Below are 19,098 nucleotides of genomic sequence, written 5' to 3' on the forward strand. Positions count from 1 at the left end.
CACACTCACCAACACCATTCCTTAAAGCCGTTTCCCCTTATGTTCCAGGCACTGCTGTCCTGTTGTAAATGTTTTGCTCTGAACTTGCATATTGATGTTGCCGCTGCCTTGTGGCAAGCCCGCTCCATGACTGCCATCACTACTGTGTCCTCTTTGCCTGCCATTGTCCTCGGCCATCTGTGAGGGTAAAAGCACAGAAGATAACCCCACTGCCAAGCCACCCCTAAGGGGGGGGGTGCTGTTACCTGCAATCCCCCTGTGTCCCCACAGCTTTCAGCCAAGCTCCCTGAGCCAGCCGCCTCCCTTGTGTTCCCTCTCTCACGTGCTCTAGTCCCGGTGCTGGCTCCATGTGCCGAGCCAGAATTATTCCCCCCCAAGTCCATTTCTCCAACCCCATAGTTATTCTCTTCCCCGCTTGCCTCTTGTCCTGACTGACTTTGTGTGCTGTTCCCTCCTCTACCTGCGCCATCTTGTCCTCCTGACCTCTGCCTGGGCCTCACCTCCCTTCTGGCTGCTTGCTTGCTTCTTACCGGCTGTCTGTGCCTCGGTCCTGCCACACACCACTTACTGTGACTCCCTCTTCTCCCAACTGCTGCTGCATCGACTGGCCTCCTGCTTCCCGGTCCGCCACAGGCGTTCAGGTGGTAGAGTACTGCCAGGACAGGTGAGGTGATAGTAGCCAACTGCTTTTGGACCCACGCATCACCTTTTTCACCTTGCTTGGCTCGCTATCCGCTGCAAATCTCTGCCAATGCCGCCATTATTCACGTCCTTCCACTCCGCTCCAATTCACAAAATGGATGCCGCTCCTGTCCCTCACAGCCCCAAACCGTATCTTGACTCCTCCCCCTACTAAGTCACCACTCCCCTGTAACTCTGCCTAGCTCAGTTGTCCCCAACCTTTTTTACCCGTGAGCCACATTCAAATGTAAAAAGAGTTGAGGAGCAACGCAAGCATGAAAAAGTCCCTTGGGGTGCCAAATAAGGGCTGGGATTGGCTACTTGGTTGCCCGTAAATTAACAAGAGGCTCTAATTGGCACTATACTTAGTTTTTATGCAAACAAAACTTGCCTCCAAGCCTGGAATTCAAAAATTAGCACCTGCTTTGAGGACACGGAGATCAACATCCAAGGGGTTGGAGAGCAACAAGTTGCTCACGAGCTACTGGTTGGGATCATTGGCCTAGCTACAAGACAGCTTGTGCTTCCTTCCCCTCCCTACACAGGGGCAAGGACTTCCAGGTGTGTGTCCACATAATATAAATAATTTAATACATTGTCATTTTTAACTGAAGTCCCTTATAGATGCTGTCTGATTTTATTTATTTTTTTGTTTCTACCTCACTTTTATAAAAAGGACTTGTAAATAAAGTAAATTACATTATTATTGTGGTATTGCTCTTAGTTATGCAAACCTGAACTTACACTCTTGTGGTGCCATGGTCACGCTACCTATCTCATTGGCTTTATTTTCCATGGACACTGTTGCCCTGGCAACACCTTGGACAGCCTGACCTAAAATTGGTCATTGTTAGGAGTCTTTAAGGATAAATAAGAATAAAATGACTCATTCATTAGCATGCTCTAATTGCAGCTTCAAAACCACTTGACCAATCTTGTGTAGGAAAAACTACTGAATTTAATAATATAGGGGTACATCTGCATAAAACATCTATATACTTTTCTATATATCGCTAAAATTGCAATTTTGAGTTGCTGCCCTGAATAACCCCTGGAATTATACCAGGATGACTTGTACAACAATACTTTCATATATCTGTAAAAGCTGAGGGGGTCAGGCATGACCCGAACTTGTTTCTCAAGGGGGTCTTAAAGTAAAAGAGAACCCCTGTATCCTATGGGAAATGTCTGTCTGTGCCACTCTGGAATATGAAACTGAAAACCATTCGCCATACTAGAGATTTTTACACTCTATATTAGAAGGCATGTAGATGTTTATATGTTAATATGGCTACTGATGGCCGATAGAATCAATATTGAAGTTAACCTTGGGGAATGTCAATAAATCATTAAACAAGCAGTGATTAAATGGTCTATTTTTTATATTAAGCACACGGTGCAGCCTGCTAGTGGGTAGCATACATACCAATACACAAGATTGCCCCACTTCTGCCCAACAGTTCACCGTTGGTTTAAAAAGTTAAACATTTAAATACAGAATACATTAAATATAAATAAAAAGTTCATATTTTTTGGCTTTGTGCACATTTCTGAATTATATATAGAATTCAGAATCCAAAGACTCTTGGGCATGCAGAACTCCCATCTGTTGACTTCTGTTTATGTCACATGTGATTTCTGATGCTGTTGCGGTTATTTGAGTTTTCTCTGTCTTGCACCAAAGTAGCAGTTACAATACAATGAAATGGATGAGAAGTGCCCCTTTGAGCCCTCAGATCCAAAACTCATGCCTACAGCTGTTATTATGTCTAATCCCTTTATCTATCTGGTTTGGGTTGCAATAGTGTATTTTTTTTGTGTTCGTCCTACTGAGAGAACTCAAAATCTGCAACCACAGCTTTCCTGCTTAGGGGTATATTTATCAAAGAGTGAAGTTAGAGATCACTACAGTCCACTAGACTTCGTCACTCTCTATTCATTTCTATGGGATTTTTAAAGGCGTATATATTAAAGGGTGAACTTTCACAAGGAAACTTTGGAAAAGAAGCGCTCCGAGTGCCATCCTGACGACGATTTTCATTCTAGCCGGCCGGAAGGCAGGGAAAGGCAGTTCAGGGAGATTAGTCGCCACAAAGAAGAGAAGATTTGCCTGTGTGTCCCTGCCCTAAAAGCAGAATCCTCGTTTTATTGTTATCATTAAGCTGTTTCCACCACGTGTACCATAGGCAGATTAATATATTTAAATCTTTCCTTCACTTGACATTATATAGATGTAAAAATACAACCTATGTACTCTTAGGGTATAGATTTATTAAGGGTTGAAGTGAAAATTCGATTTTGAATTAAAATTTTCCAAAATAATGTTTTGTGAATTATCCAAGCTCGATTTGAGTTTTAATTCAAGGTTCAGATTTATTATACTTTGGACCTGTAAGAACTCAAATTCGTCTATTTGTCACCTTAAACCTGCAGAATTGCTGTATAAGTCAATGGGAGAGGTCCAGGGATCAGTTTGGTGATGTTTGCAGCCTTCTTGACACTCAAGGTTTTTTTCGATTCAAGTTTTTCTACTTCAAATTGAAATTGATTGAGTTTTCGAGTTGATTAAATTCGTCCGAGCTGAGGAAATTCAATTTTATTGGTTGAGTTTATGGGAGTTTCATAAAACTCACATGAGTTCGAAATTCGACCCTTGATAAATGTGCCTCCAAATCTACCAAAGATGAATAAATGGCAGTTTATTAAAAGGATAGTTTTCTGCCGTGGCTTATATAAGTTTCTGCAAAAAAAAATTCACACTAGCCCACGTCTTGGGCAAGATTATCAAGCACTAATCAAAGCAAATGTCAACTTATTCTTTAGTTTTCTTCTGGGCATAGAGATGATGCAGAAAAATTGGAGAAAAACAGTCCTCTGTTTAGTCCAGTTGTTCTTTCTGATTGATTGGTCGTTTCCAGTTTTTTTCAACTTATATAGAAGCCTTCTGAAACATTCAAGCAACTAGCATGCTCCTTTTCTCCTGCAGAACTGGAATCTGATAGATCATTTGGTTCAGGGCAATGTCACACAGGGCTATTTGGGCTACTTTGAACACTATGTTTTTAGTAGCCTGAGAAACACCGCTCTGCTTTTCTGATTCAAACACTTTCAGGCAATAAAAAAACACTTGAATTTTCCATTTGTGCCATTGCTTTAAAAGATATAACATAATTACAAACGGGTGAATAGTTGAATTATTGAAATGCTACAGTCTACATTAGTGTTGCTCAGACTCTTAGGCCAGAAAGAATATACTGTACAGTATCTGTTGAAGAGAATCATCATTCCTCATGCATGGCAATCAGTGCTTTTGGTTACTCTTCAAGTGACAACACTGTGACTTTCATTTGTTCTTGTTAACTAGTTCTTGTAAACTATTTCTTTGTGAAAAGTTGTTCATAAAGTAGTATATGCAGACACACACAAAACCTAATTGTTTCACTTACTAAAAAGCCTTTGTGCTAAGAGGCACAATAAATGAGAATTCCATTTCTCGGTGAACTGCTTATTCTTAATAAATAATATGTTGCCAGAACAAAACACTCCAAAGTGATTGAGATTTAAAGGGATTCTGTCATGATTTTTTGGTGTAGTTTTTATTTCTAAATTACACTGTTTACACTGCAAATAATTCACTCTACAATATAAAATTTTCATTCCTGAACCAGCAAGTATATTTTTTAGTTGTAATATTGGTGTGTAGGCAGTCATCTCAGGTCATTTTGCCTGGTCATGGGCTTTCAGAAAGAGCTAGTGCTGCACCATGGAACCCCTTTCTGAAAAACTATTGTTTCTACTACTCAGTGTAACTGAAGGAGTTGCAGTGGGTAATGGATTTTTACTATTGAGTGCTTTTCTTATATCTATCAGGGAGCTGTTATTTGGTTACCTTCCCATTGTTCTGCTGATGAGCTGCTGGAGGAAAAGGGAGGAGGGTGATATCACAGTTTATCAAAGCACAAGTCACATGACTAAGTCACCTGGGAAACTGACAGTATGTCTAGCCCCATGTCAGATTTCAAAATTGCTCTTTTAGAAATGAATTTCAGTGCAGAATTCTGCTGGAGCAGCAATATTAACTGATGCATTTTGATAAAAAACATTTTTTCCCATGACAGTATCTCTTTAAGAATGTATTTAAAACTTCATATGCAGCCCTGTGCTGTTCCCCAGGAAGGCAAAGATGTAACCTCTGCCAGTGGCGTAACTACTGGGGGAGCAGGGGGTGTGATTGGGCCAGGGCCCACACCCCCTCAGGGTCCCCCCGGCAGCTCGCGTGCCACTAATTCCGCCGGTTCCAGGCATACGGAGGGGGGCGTACGGAGGGGGGCCGGCTGCGCGTCCCGCGCTCGGGCCCGCCCCCCTCTAGTTACGTTGCATTTGCAACTGCATATTCTTATGCTAGGCTGAACTACATGAGACTCTTTGGTCAGATAGACTAATCTGTTTCACCCATTCTTATCATGCAATGGCACAAATCTTTGTGATGCAACATAGTCTGATCCTCCATGCTGTAATGCTAAATCTGATAGTCGGATGGTTTCTTGTTTTGTGCATTTAACATTTGACAGTCTGTGTATTTCAGTAAAGAGCGATAGTCTATCCAACTTTCTTATCTGATGAAAACTGAGCATACAGAGTTACCGTTTGACAGATCAGATTTTATTATCAGTTACATTATTTTAAAATGTGTGCAAGTACACCCAGTTTGTAGGATGTGTCTGGCTATGCAATGACATCCCACAAAAGCTCTGATAGAACCAAGTATTGGAGATGCAGCCAGCATTGTTATTATTAAGTAACTCATTCATATATTCAAGAGGGATAGCAGCGTATTAGCTGACCGTAGTGGAACTAAACACCCACAGGGCCAGGTCACACCCCCTGTCCCCCCAGTTGCACACTGTGGCTTTAATGGAGATTGTGCTTGAAATGTGCCTGAAGCAAACAGAACCCCAGATAAATTGCTTCCGTTTGGCAGATGAGTGATGGATTGTTATTTTAATATAGGTTTGCGATCCATTATCCGGAAACCCATTATCCAGAAAGCTCCAAATTACGGAAAGGCCATAGACTCCATTTTAATCAAATAATCCAAATTTTTTTTAAAAAATGATTTCCTTTTTCTCTCTTATAATAAAACTGTAGCTTGTACTTGATCCAAACTAAGATATAATAAATCCTCATCTGGAGCAAAACCAGCCTATTGGGTTAATGGTTACATGATTTCCTAGTAGACTTAAGGTATGAAGATCCAAATTACAGAAAGATCCCTTATCCGGAAAACCCCAGGTCCCGAGCAGTCTGGATAACAGGTCCCATACCTGTACAGTGATAAATGCATCCCTATAGTAAGAATATAACAGATTAAGGAACAAAAGCAGAAGTAACAAATCTACAGTACTTTTAAAATACATAGGTAGGAGAGTTGTAAATTGTGTTGTGGTATGAAAATAGAAGCACAGAGGCAATTTGTTTGTTTACATTACTCTGTTTTTAACACTGTTTACCTTCATTAAAAATGTATTTATTATGTATATTTATTATATAATGTATATAAAAAATTATTTGTTAATAATGATGCTTCTCATCAAAACCTGACAATTGTGCCAATTTAAATCTGAGCTTTTTGGGGAATAGTAAAAATGTAATTTATAGTGCCAACTGATTCATGTTTTGTACGGCTGGATGCTTATGAAAGAGGTGTACATTTAATATGACTTTCACATCTTAGTCAGCAAGTGTAATCTCAAGATTGATTCATAGCTCAGCACATCATTTTGTCTCTTTTTTTCAGTAGCCTGGTGGATATGTGTACCTCCCTAACAAAACTGGTAGTCTATCCTTTTATGCACCTGCACCGTAACTGTGAGATACTTGAGTTGGTCTTTAAAATGAAACATTTTTAGATTATTTGTTATATTACCAAAGCAATTTTAAAGGTGTCATGCCTTAATCATCCCAAAAGAAATGTACAATAGGCTGAATCATTTTCTAAACATATGTAGATCTCTTGAAAGCATTGAACACAGTCAAAATGCACTTTAAGGGTTAGTTCACACAAGGAGATTCGGGGAGATTTTGTCACCTGGCGACTAATCGCCTCGTCTTCTGAGCTTCTGAACTGCCTCAGCGTTTTTCCCCAGAGGCTATAATGAAAAGTCACCTGCGCTAATGCACACGGGGCGATGCGTTTTCCATAGTCGCCAGAAGTTGCCTGTGTGAGAAAACAAGTCCTGTAAACTACAAATTAATAATAATTAATAAAAAATTATAATTATTAATGATTATTATTAATTACAATTAAATAGGTATATCTCTTGCAATGGTACAGTGTATAATGAAGTCTTCATGAAAACAATTCTCCCATACCGGGAGATCTTCATGACTGCGCATGCATAATTTACAGTTTAGAAGCTCAGCTTTACTGATTTAAAATGATAGTGACCTTAAGAAAGGTTAACATCACTTTAAGTGAATTAGTACAGGTATGGAATCTCTAATCCAGAAACCTGATATCCAGAAAATTCTGAAGAAAGGGGATGCTACACACACACACTCTCTCTCTCTCTCTCTCTCTCTCTCTCTCTTTCTCTCTCTCTCGCTCTCTCTCTTTTTTCCGCAGTAATAAAATAGTATATTGTACTTCATGGTAACTAAGCTGTATAAAGCCATATTGATTGCAGAACAATCCTATTGAGTTTCTTTAACGTTTATAGGAGAAGGGAAGTCTTTTCATACTTGGGGGTGCCAAAAGTTAGGCACCCCTAAGTGATTATATTTACTTACCTGACACTCCGGGCGATCAACAGGAAGTGATCCTCTTCCTGCCCCAGGAAATTGGAAGGGTAAAGACGATGATTGATTCATGGTGCTCGCTGGCAGAAACCCGGATTGGTGCCGATTTTTTTCGGGGGTAATTCGAATGTAAGGCCAAGGGGCTCCGACGGGTCGGTCGGTTAAAAATCAAACCTTCCCGATCGATATCGTGGCCAGATATCGGTCGGGAAGACCCGTCGGAAGGCCCCGTACACGGGCAGATAAGCTGTCAAATTGGTCTAAACGACCGATATCGGCAGCTTTATCTGCCCGTGTATGGCCACCTTAATGCTAGGGGCATGGACTTGACAAATAAAGCCATGTACTTTGTAACAGGTCCATTGGAGATATAACTGACAAAGTAAATTTAGTTGATGATATAATAAGAGTGGTGGGTAATGGAACAAATCATGTCCAGCACAGGCAGACAATGGACCAATAAATAATTGTCCATATGAAGGATGTCAAACTTATGGCAAGGGTCGATTCAAGATAGTATTAGAAAATACTGGGGAGTATTGATGCAGGTCCCCTTATTAGCTAAAGTTTTGGATACACAACCTTCCTTCGTGTCAAACTTATGGCAAGGGTCGATTCAAGATAGTATTAGAAAATACTGGGGAGTATTGATGCAGGTCCCCTTATTAGCTAAAGTTTTGGATACACAACCTTCCTTCGTGTCAAACTTATGGCAAGGGTCGATTCAAGATAGTATTAGAAAATACTGGGGAGTATTGATGCAGGTCCCCTTATTAGCTAAAGTTTTGGATACACAACCTTCCTTCGTGTTTAAGAAAAATATGAATTTAGAATCATTGGTACCCAAGAGCCTCTATAGTTCCAAGAGTTCAGATGGCCATGGCTCTTGGCTAAGAGTTAAAGGCAACTATAGATGTGACAGGTCGAGGTGTAAGTCTTATAGCTACCTTAAAACATCCAAGGAGTTTACAGCTACCAACATGGGGAGAGCATATGAGATCAAAAAATATTTCAGTTGTATTTCTAAAGGGGTTGTGTGCCTAGTGACATGCTTCTGTGGTTCTCAATATGTGGGTAAAACAGTTAGGAAAGTGGGAACACGCATTTTGGAAAATGTCTCATCTCTCAGAAGGAAGGATTCTAGATCAGCTGTAGTGAAGCAGGTGCAGGATAAACACGAGGGGGTCATGAGGATACAGTTCCAAATTATTGATGAACTAAAATTTGTTATAAGGAACGGTGGTCGAGATCGAAAATAATTGATGAGCGAAGCTTGTTGGATTTATCACTTAAAAACTATGGAAGTTTATGGAGGCATGAATAGGGAATGTTTTTTTTAAAAACCTGCCATCGGAATAGACAGATGATTGATGTGCGTGGCTAGAATCACCTGCTTGTATATTATTTTTCCTTCCCATTTTTCTTTTCTTTATTTGGATTTTTTGTTTATTAGTATTGTTTCTCTGTAGGATTCCAAATTTCATGTTTAATTTAAATACATGCTACATGTATCTGAAGGTATACAGTATATCTTGGGAGCTGTTTTGCTACTTATGTATCATGTATGTAATTTTTTATTGTTCATTTAGACAATGTAGCTTGCTCTATTTTCTAATGGGATGGGTCGACGATCCCTTATATAGGGTTAATAATGGTTTTAAGGGTGGGGTTGGATTCTTTTCCCTTGATTTAAGGAGGATGGGTGTCAGTAGCTTCTGATGAAGTGGTGGGAAGCCTCGAAACGCGTAGAGCGGGCAGCCCATAATATGTCTTTGGCATGTTGTTTTGGATTTTAACTATGATCAATACATTTCTTTCTTTTTAACAATACAATTGGTAGAACCTCAAAAGATATGATTGCAATATAGAAAAAGTGAGTTTTAAGAAACTTTAAAAAAACAATTTTAAAGTACATGAACTCGATGTCGACATGGGCATGAATTGCAATTCTAATTTAAACAAGGAGCAACCAATCTTGCCTTTGTGGAAAGGTTAAATGACATACTGTATGCCCCAATAAAAAAAGCAGTGAAAAAGAACAAAGATATACTACTGCCATGCAGCTTATAACAGTGAGTTTTTGATTGGTCTGATGTCTTCATAATGACATATTTAAAAAAAAAAAAAAGTGTAGTTTTATCTGTAAATGCAGCTATAAAGTGGTGATACTTCGCTTTTCTTGTTAACCTAAACAGTCTTTTGAAGTGCATATTTGGCTGCTGTCTGGGTAACAGGAGAAAAAACCCTTTCTCTTTATCCTCCCATTTTCTTCCCTTTATATCACTAAGAGCTTAGAACAAAAGAGCAGCTAGATGTGTTCTGATCTGGTGGGAAGGTTTAATCAAAGTATAGTGTGCTCCAATCTCTTGACATGTAGTGATTTCACAGAACCCATCAGCAACAGTATAGTATTTCGCCTGTAAAAATACAGTGCATTTGCACTGACAGCCGTAGAGATGGAAAAATGTGCTTTTGCATTAGAAATGAATTGATGAAAAAGTGTGCTGGTTTAACTGCAAGCTCGTCAGAGTGGAAAATTATAAACGGTGTTGTGTGGGGAGCACATAGCATTGTAAGGAATTAAAATGTATGCTTGGCAGGTACCAAGAATCTGATGTTCGGTATAAAAGTAGCATCTGGGGACCTGCGGGTATGAACTTAAGTGGGAAAAGGCTCTGATCTTCACAATGCTGGCCTATAACAAAGGGGTAATAGAGCAGAGAGGGATGTTGAAGCCTTTACTAGACTTTATAATGTAGAATTCTGAGCTTATTTCCATGCACCATTAAATCCAATATGCAGATAAATATGTGACACACGCACTCAAATATTCTTGCAGACTGACAAGGCATACTGAACAATTCAGTGCCTGCTAAATTGGGGAGGTATTTTAGGCCGTTACAAACTTTCTTCCACAAAGGTGGAATTTACATTGAGGGCACCTCATTGCAAATCAAATGTTGCATCGGTCCATGAGAAGTATTCATGGATGGATCTGTAAGAGTACTGTTTCCCTTGATAACAAAGTGAAACACCTCCCCTTGGATTTACTCAGTTATATATGAAATAATTTTTGGACCTGAATTGTTACAACAAATATGAATGTTTTAAAACAGGCATGTCCAAAGTGCAGCCCAGGGCCAAATGGGCCCGTCTTCAAATTTACACTGGCCCTCAGCCTCCATCATGAAATTAATAATAAAGCGGCCCGCCAGCACAATGCAATCAGGAATCGCCTAGCAGTAATATTTGGGCACATTAGTGAAATGATCTGCCACTTGGTCTATACTGCTGCCTGTCTGCTGAAGAAGTTAGCAATAGACATGTACTGGCACATTGTGATGCACCGCTTTACATACTTCTTTAGGGCTAAAGGTATCAATAGACGTACTGACTTGCCAGTACAGTAAACTACATGCCAGTATGTGTCTATTGCCTAACACCTTCAGTACACAGACAGCAGTATAGATCAAGTGGCAGATCATTTCACTAATGTGCCCAAATATTATGGCTATGCGATTCCTTGTTTAAATGAGTTAAATGATGTTAATGGTTCAAAGAATGTCAGGTTGGATGGTTGGCCCCCACACATTTTCACCTCACCAAATCTGGCCCTCATTGCAAAAAGTTTGGACACCCCTGTTTTAAAAGGTATAATGCATCTTGGAGAACTTTGTTTATGCTATAAAATGTTGAGTGGGGAAACACTCATATAGGTTTATAGTCAGACTGCAGCAGTCAAATATCTGTGAGCCAAGTTCCTTTTTGAAGGGAACTATTGCGAAAATGAAAATGTAATTATAAGCTTCAGCAAACTCAAATAAGAAACTTTCTAAATACAATCAGTTAGAAATTCTGTACTGTTTCTGAAATAATCAAGTTCATCTTCACTGTTCCTCTCTCAGCATCTGTTTCTCCTCATTCTGTCTTCATGCAGGAGTTGGGTGTCAGATAATTATGGACAGTTAGATTCAATATATCTTATAGGGAGGCTAGTTTTGCCTAGATGTATTAGAGCTCACTCTATTAAAATCACCAGAAATCCTGTCTCTCTACATGCAGAATTTGGGCAAAAGGCAGTTATTTTGTTAGATTTTGTTTGTACTGGAATCAGTTATTTAAGTGATCTCTAATACTGTATATCCTCTAGGAAAGGAAGCCCCCCCTATAAGATATATTGGATCTAACTGTCAATGATTATCTGACACCCAAGTGCTGCATGAAGACAGAATGAAGAGAAACAGATGCGGAGAGAGGGATAGTGAAAATAAACATAATTATTTCAGAAATGGTACAGAACATTTAATTGATTGTATTCAGGAAGTTTCTTATATTTTGATATTATAATGACGCTTATATTAAATGTTCATTTTTGCTATAGTTCCCCTTTACTGTTTTCTCGTGGCTAAATATTTTTTAATACTAGTGACTGTTTTTTATCTAACTAACAAGTTAAACTGCCGTCCTGTGTTTTTGCTGGCCAATGCTAAATTATTATACAGTATTATTATTATACAGTGAAAAGCAACATCTAATTACTGTTTCTTGGTGTTCACTGCCTTAGAAATGTCACACCAGGATTTATCGCATTTTATATCTCACTTCCACTTTCTTCATCCAGCATTCTCAAATCAGCAGTTTCACGTTATATTAGAAAATAACTTAACAATGGTGCTCATCTTTAAAGGGTCAAGGCCTTAGTTTAACATGCAAAAAAAAGCAGCCTTGTTAAAGGGCATGTAAAGTCAAAAAAATAAAATCCCATTTTTACTTTCTTTAATGAAAAAGAAACCTATCTCCAGTATACATCAATTAAAAAATGTGTACTGTTTTTATAAGAAACCTGACTGTATGCAGTGAAATTCTCCCTTCATTTACTGCTGTGGATAGGAATTGTCAGATGGTCCCTAACAGCTCTGCAGGGAAACAATCATACTTATGAACAGCAGGGGGAGCCCCCGCCTTACTTCCCAGCCATGCAGAACTCCAGCAGCTTTGTTTTTTTCCCTGTAGAGCAGTCGGCAACTGTGTAGAGATTTGTATTGGATTTTATTTTTGCCTTTACATCCCCTTTACTGTTTCCAACTCCAGCAGCAGGGACAAAGATCATGGAGTCAGATTTAAACAGATAAACTGGGATTCTATTTGGAGGATTATTTTGCTGCAGCCACTGGTTCTGCAGAGTTGGAGAAAGTTTGTATTAAACAATACAAAAACTATAAAATCCACATTAGATTACATGACAACACAGGACCCAGTTCAGTATAGGCTTCTGCAAGATATTATTTGACTTGTGCTGTTTTGATAATTTATGATGATCAATAAACAGCAGCCCAGACCACACTGAACATGTGCACAGTCTTGGTCTTGCAAAGATGTTTAACAAAGTTACAAGATGGTGGCCCCCTGTAGCCAACTTTGAAAGCATAAATCATTTATATAATCGGGCTTCTGGTGCAGTAAGTTCATGTTTATGTTTAGTATACAAAATACATAATTTTTGCCTTATTCTATTTTAGACTTTACTTCCCCTTTAAATAAATAATATTAAAACAGCTGAGGAAGAAAGGTGATATGTTTATATATATATATATATATATATATATATATATATATATATATATATATATATATATATATATATTTATAATATATATATATATAAAAATATGGGCATATATATGGGCAACTGTCTTTGCTTCAGCTTTGGTGAAGGAGCTTCTCTGCTGGTGCCCCTGAACATGTTAAGGCACAATTTAGTCAGATGTTTACTACCACAGATTGATGGATCACATTTATTTGTCAAAATGTTTTATGAAGTTGGTTGGGTATACCATGCGTTAGTGGGATAGATTATATTAATATATATTAATTAAAATATATGATATTATTATATAGATACAAAAAGTATACTGACCCCTTAAGAAATCTGAGACCAGGCCATGCAATCCCATGAAGAGACACATCTGACCAATATTTTTTTCTGTAAATAAAGGATTTTAGTTTTCTGCAACATTCCCTATCTTGAGAGATGAGCATGTATTTTATTTTCCATCTTTCAGTGACACTGCCAGAACAACAAATTAAAATCATTTTAGTAATATCGGAAAGTCTTCTGGCAAGAAAATCCACTGAAATGGTTGTAAAATGCACACCGTGTATTGAACAGCCATGTTTTTGTGTTTTCATGTTGAATACGTTATTATTACTTCAAATGTATCCATATATTCTTGTCACAGTGGTGAGACTTACAAGCAAATATTTCCAGTCAACAAACCAGTTGTAGGTATTAAGCCTAAGGCTATGGACACACAGCTGCTGTCGTGATGGGCGAATCTGTCCCGTTTCGCTTCTCCGAAAAAATTCACAAAACTCCGGAAAAATCTCAAAACACATTGAGGTCAATGGGCGTCAAAATAATTTTGACACAAATGTAAATTTTTCTACTTGTGACTCTTTTGTCCAAATGCATTAAAGTCATTGGCCGTCCAAGAAATTTTGTTGCGTGACAATTTTGATACATGTACCAATTTTGATGCACGACAAGGTTCGCAGGGAAATTTTTGATACGTGTGCCAATTTTGATGCATGAAGTGTTGCTGCAAAATTTTTCACTGCCATTTCACGAAAACATACGCAGCAAATTCGCTGCAAATCCATGCTTGCCGAAAAAATTCGCCCATCACTGTTTCACTGTTTATTCAAATACACCAAAAGCTTCTATGGGTATAATGCTTGATGTTGTGTCAAGACCTTTGTCAAAAAGTAAGTAGATGTCAAGGCAGAGTACCCTTAAATCTTTATTTAATCTTATCATTGCAGAAAATCCAATCTATTTTAGCCTTCACTAGTTCAAAGTTAATAAAGGGTGATTTCCAAGACTTAGCTATCACTTGTCGTGCAGGTAGAAATAAACTGATAAGCATCCGTTTGTATACTCCCTCAAGGGCAGCGCCTAGAAGGGCTGTAATAAGTATCTCGTCTTAGGTTAATATGTAGGATAGAGAATATTAAGTTATACATTTTTCACACCTGAGATATTGTATGTGGCCTCTTAATAAATAAAAAATAAATACAGACAAGTTGCCCTTTCATTTGCAGTTTTGACCTTTTTGCTCATGTGAAGGAGAAAAACACAATACCTTGTATCCTTATAGCATTTTTGTTTTCAATATTTTGTTTATTTCTGATAGAATCTCTACTAGTTGTGCCTTTTGCTATAACTAGCCACTTTCATATTGTCACACTCCTATGGCATCCGACATTGTCCCCTTTGGCAGCAAGGCCAAGACGCATGCTAAATTTCATGAAGATTATCTGAATGACAAAAAAATTATAAAATCATGGGTTATTCCAAAAGGCTGTGGGTAGTTTAGTAGAACACATAGGGGTAAATTCACTAAGCGCCGAACGTTAGCGTTAATTCGCTAGCGTTTGTCATTTTCGTTACTGCGCAAATTCACTAACGAACGCTGGCGTAGTTTCGCTAGTGTTACTTCGCACCCTACGCAAATTCACTAACTTGCGCAGTGTACTAAACGCTACCTTTTACGCTAGACTTCCTTCGCCACCTCAGACCTGGCGAAGCGCAATAGAGTAGATAGGGATTGTTTCAAAAAAAGTCAATTTTTTTTCTAAGTCCCAAAAAACGCTGGCGTGTTTTCTACATGATGGGTGATAGGCTGAAAAAGATCGAAAAAAATTTTGGGGCTCCCCTCCTTCCCCCCTACATTTCCTGACTCATGGCAACTTACCTAGACAGTGGGCACATGTGTAGGGCAAAATAAAATTTTTATTTGCTGATTTGAAGGTTTTCTAGGTATTTGTAGTGCTGATACGTATTCCTCCATTGAAATTTGAATTTCGCGCCGTATGCAAATTAGCCTTCGCTAGCGCAACTTCGCTTTATATAGCGAATCAACGCTAGCGCAACTTCGCAACCTTGCGCTACCCCTGAGCGCAACTTCGGATTTTAGTGAATTTGCGGAGCGCTGGCGAAACTACGCCTGGCGAAGTGCGGCGAAGTTGCGCCTGGCACAACTTCGCATCTTAGTGAATTTGCCCCATAATCTGTAAGTGCAGTAAGAAAAACTTATAGAAGCTAGAGAAGCCCTTAAAAAAATTTGATCAGGTATTGACACTCTTAAATTGTGATGTTTTTCCATTAAATGACAGGCTGGCCAGTAATGTATATTTCCTGTAATAACGCAACATGCATATACAAAGGGATTGTAATTATACTATCTTTTTGGGGAGAACTGCTTTTCCTGGTGGCAGCCACTCCACATTCTGAAAAACAGTATGTAACTGAACTCTGAATTTGTAAACAGATACCACTTCAACCCGTTCAGTCTGGGTTCCTGAGATAAAGTTGTGTAATTGGAAAGCAGTATAAAATAGGGCAGCATGTTTCCCATTCACCAGATAAAGAAACAGCTGCCTGCAGGAAAGGGCATTATCATCACCACAATTCTCTGTTAGATGATAGAGACAATCAAAAACAAACATGTACCATTGGATTAAAGCTGATAAAAGCCATTCTACTTTAACTAAGACTTTGGAGACAATTTCAATGTGCTTATTAACTACAGCAATATAAAATATAAGCTATTCTGCACCATAACAGCAATATAGTAATACTGGAATATGATGATAATAGCACACCTCGTGAATTATACCAATGGACCAATAAGCATTTTAGGGAATAAAACTTCTCAAAGTTTAATCGCTTTGAGAATCACCATCACATTTTGTAAATTGACCAGGGCACTCATTAGAGCTCTTGAATAGCACAGATAAAATTGCCTTCTGGGCATTCAAGCCATTAAATGTTTATTCTGAAAACCTGAGGAAAAATGTCAAGCTCTGTAATTATTTCAAGCTTTTAACTTGGGATTCTGCTAATTCATTGTAATATATCTTTTATCTAATTAGCTGGTAAGTTTATTAACTATAATTCACCTCAAGTAGACATAAGCAACTGCCTGATGATCTGTTCCTTTGGTTAGTCTTTTAAATTCTAAAGCAACACAATTGATTCATTGCAGATACTCAGTAGACCAAATGCTGTGTTGTATGTTCATAGATTTCTTATCCTATATCAACTCAACACTTTAAACAAAAATGACTGTACAAAATTGCTTTATGAAAAACACTATTTCTCTGTATGCTCCTTACAGATGGTCCTCGACAAGACGAGGTGGAAGGAGAAGCAAGTGAGGAAGAAAACTGGTTTGGAACAAATTCAGGGACCCCATCAGAAGCTTCCTTTGGAGATATTCAAGAGAATTATAAACTATCATATGATGACAGAGGACAAGAATCCCCCACTTCTCCCGATACATCCCTTGGAAGTGCAACTCCAAGTTTAAGCACTGATTTGGGAATTCTGGAAAGTGAAATTTTTAAGGATGCCTCACAGTGTAAGGAGCTCATGTCAACATCTGCATCCTCCATGGATGAGGATGACCAAATTGGCACACTCAAGCCATTAAGCAGTAATCTGAGACGTCTCCTTGAGGCTGGCTCAGTACAGCTTGTAACAGAAGCTGCTACAAATGGCAGAGATGACTCTTCACTTAATACTTCTACAAACCTCCAGTTTTCTCCCTCTTCTCACCATGCAAAGCAGCTTAGTGCCCTTGCAAGAAAGCTTGCCGAAAAGCAGGAGCACAGTGAGCAGTATGGAGGAGTTTCAACCAACAGGTGTATATGGAGTCAGGACAAATGGCTACAAAATTCAAATAACACATGTGGCCTGTCACCTGACTCTGCTATCCTAAAACTTAAAGCTGCTGCTAATGCCGTTCTTCAGGATCAGTCACAGTCAAGGACTGGTGAAAGTCTAAAGTTTGAATCGTTTACTCCATTTAGTTCTCAGTCCGCTAGCTCCACTTTAGCAGCATTATCAAAGAAAGTTAGTGAAAGGGGCATGGCAACAGGTCAGGAGCGTCATTCTCCAGCTGGTCCATTCCTTTCTTTGGCTTCCATGACCTCTTCTGCTGCCTTGCTTAAGGAAGTTGCTGCTCGTGCTGCTGGCAGTATACTTGCTGAGTCAAAAAAGCCCCTCATATCAGAAGATCCTTTACCCCTGCCTGAAGAAAATCAAGAAAAGGTAACGTCAACACAGTCGTTGGAAATGTTGTTACTCCCATCACCTAAAGGAAGGCCTTTAAAACCTGGAAACCAAGGTACAAATAAATACTAATAAACATTATTCTTATATAACTCTCAAATTGCAATGGCCACAATGATGGATTTAATCAGTCTTTAATATCAGGCACCGAAAATACCGTAGAACGTTTTGCATTAATCTGTTAATTCAATTTACAGTTTAAAAAAATCAGCACCATGTCTACAAAGTCTAATACTATACCTTCTGTGCTGGAGAAAACAAAGATTCAACTTCTACAACCTTGCACACTTGAGAATTTTGTGGTCAAAATCCATCCCATGTGCACATTGAGAGGCACCATCTGTTCCCATCACTGCATACACACATGTAGGGTGAGAGGGGTTTTCTGGTGAAGAAAATCCTGTATACATAAACAGTTTGGTACATGAAAGGTGAATTGCTCAAAATTGACGGTTCCTACTGTATATGCTCCCTGAGAACACTAATTAGGTCTGTCACAGAAGCAAAAGTTATGATTCATATACAGCTATGGGATCTGTTATCAGGCAACCCTTTATTGGAAGGTAATCTCACATTTGAAAATGTATTTCCTTTTTCTCTGTAATAATAAAACAGTACTTTGTGTATCCTAGCTATTATATAAGTAATCCTTATTGGAGGCAGAACAGTCCTATTAGGTTTATTAAAGGTTTAAATGATTTTTAGTAGACTTAAAGTGAGGTGATCCCTAATCTAGAAAACCCCAGGTCCCAAGCAATTTTGATAATAGATCCCACACCTGTATCCGTTTTTCTGTGTTTTTTAAACCTAATATATATATATATATATATATATATATATATATATATATATATATATATCTATCTATCTGCAGGAATAGCGACACTCACGGGACTCTTCTGAAGCTTAACAAATGTGATACTTTATTGGAGACTCAACGTTTCGCTCCCCCACAGGGATCTTCGTCAGACTTTGTCTGTATTCTCCTGACGGGGGATCGAAACTGTGGGGGATCGAAACGTTGAGTCTCCAATAAATTATCACATTTGTTAAGCTTTAGAAGAGTCCCGTGAGTGTCGGTATTCCTGCAGATATGTCATTACACGTTTGCTGGTACCCGGGCATATTTGGGATATATATATATATATATTTGTGTTGTGTTCAAGGAACTGTGTGCTAACAGTGTAGTTATGGAATACTGAACCTGATCTCCGAGCTTTCAGTATGTGGGCTTCAGGAGAACTATCTAAAAGGCTGAGTAGCCTCAAAGCAGCACATTTGGGGGGGGGTAGGTGCAGAACTATTATATAGATACTAAAATTTATTATAGGGAGGGTGGCAGGCATTACTTTTTCAATATTATAAACATAGACAGAACTTTGCCCCAGTTCACCCACCCTTCATTTGAACCAGTCTCATACAGTTAGAATTATAAAAGTTTGCATGATTAGCTGCAGAAGGATCTATCCAGGGGCACCATCAGT

The 19,098-nt window shown here is 38.7% G+C and overlaps 1 protein-coding gene across 2 annotated transcripts in view; it reads left to right on the top strand.

Annotated features, from left to right (window-relative positions):
* Window positions 1-19,098, top strand: part of znf827.S (zinc finger protein 827 S homeolog) — a 123,840-nt gene that overhangs the window by 20,022 nt on the left and 84,720 nt on the right. For both annotated transcript variants that reach the window (XM_018243277.2, XM_041579556.1), the window contains exon 2: window positions 16,659-17,669. In XM_018243277.2, coding sequence (XP_018098766.1) covers window positions 16,659-17,669 — 1,011 coding nt within the window. The remainder of the gene's footprint in view (window positions 1-16,658; window positions 17,670-19,098) is intronic.

The sequence above is a fragment of the Xenopus laevis genome, chromosome 1S, assembly GCF_017654675.1.
Source record: "Xenopus laevis strain J_2021 chromosome 1S, Xenopus_laevis_v10.1, whole genome shotgun sequence".
Taxonomy (NCBI): domain Eukaryota; kingdom Metazoa; phylum Chordata; class Amphibia; order Anura; family Pipidae; genus Xenopus; species Xenopus laevis.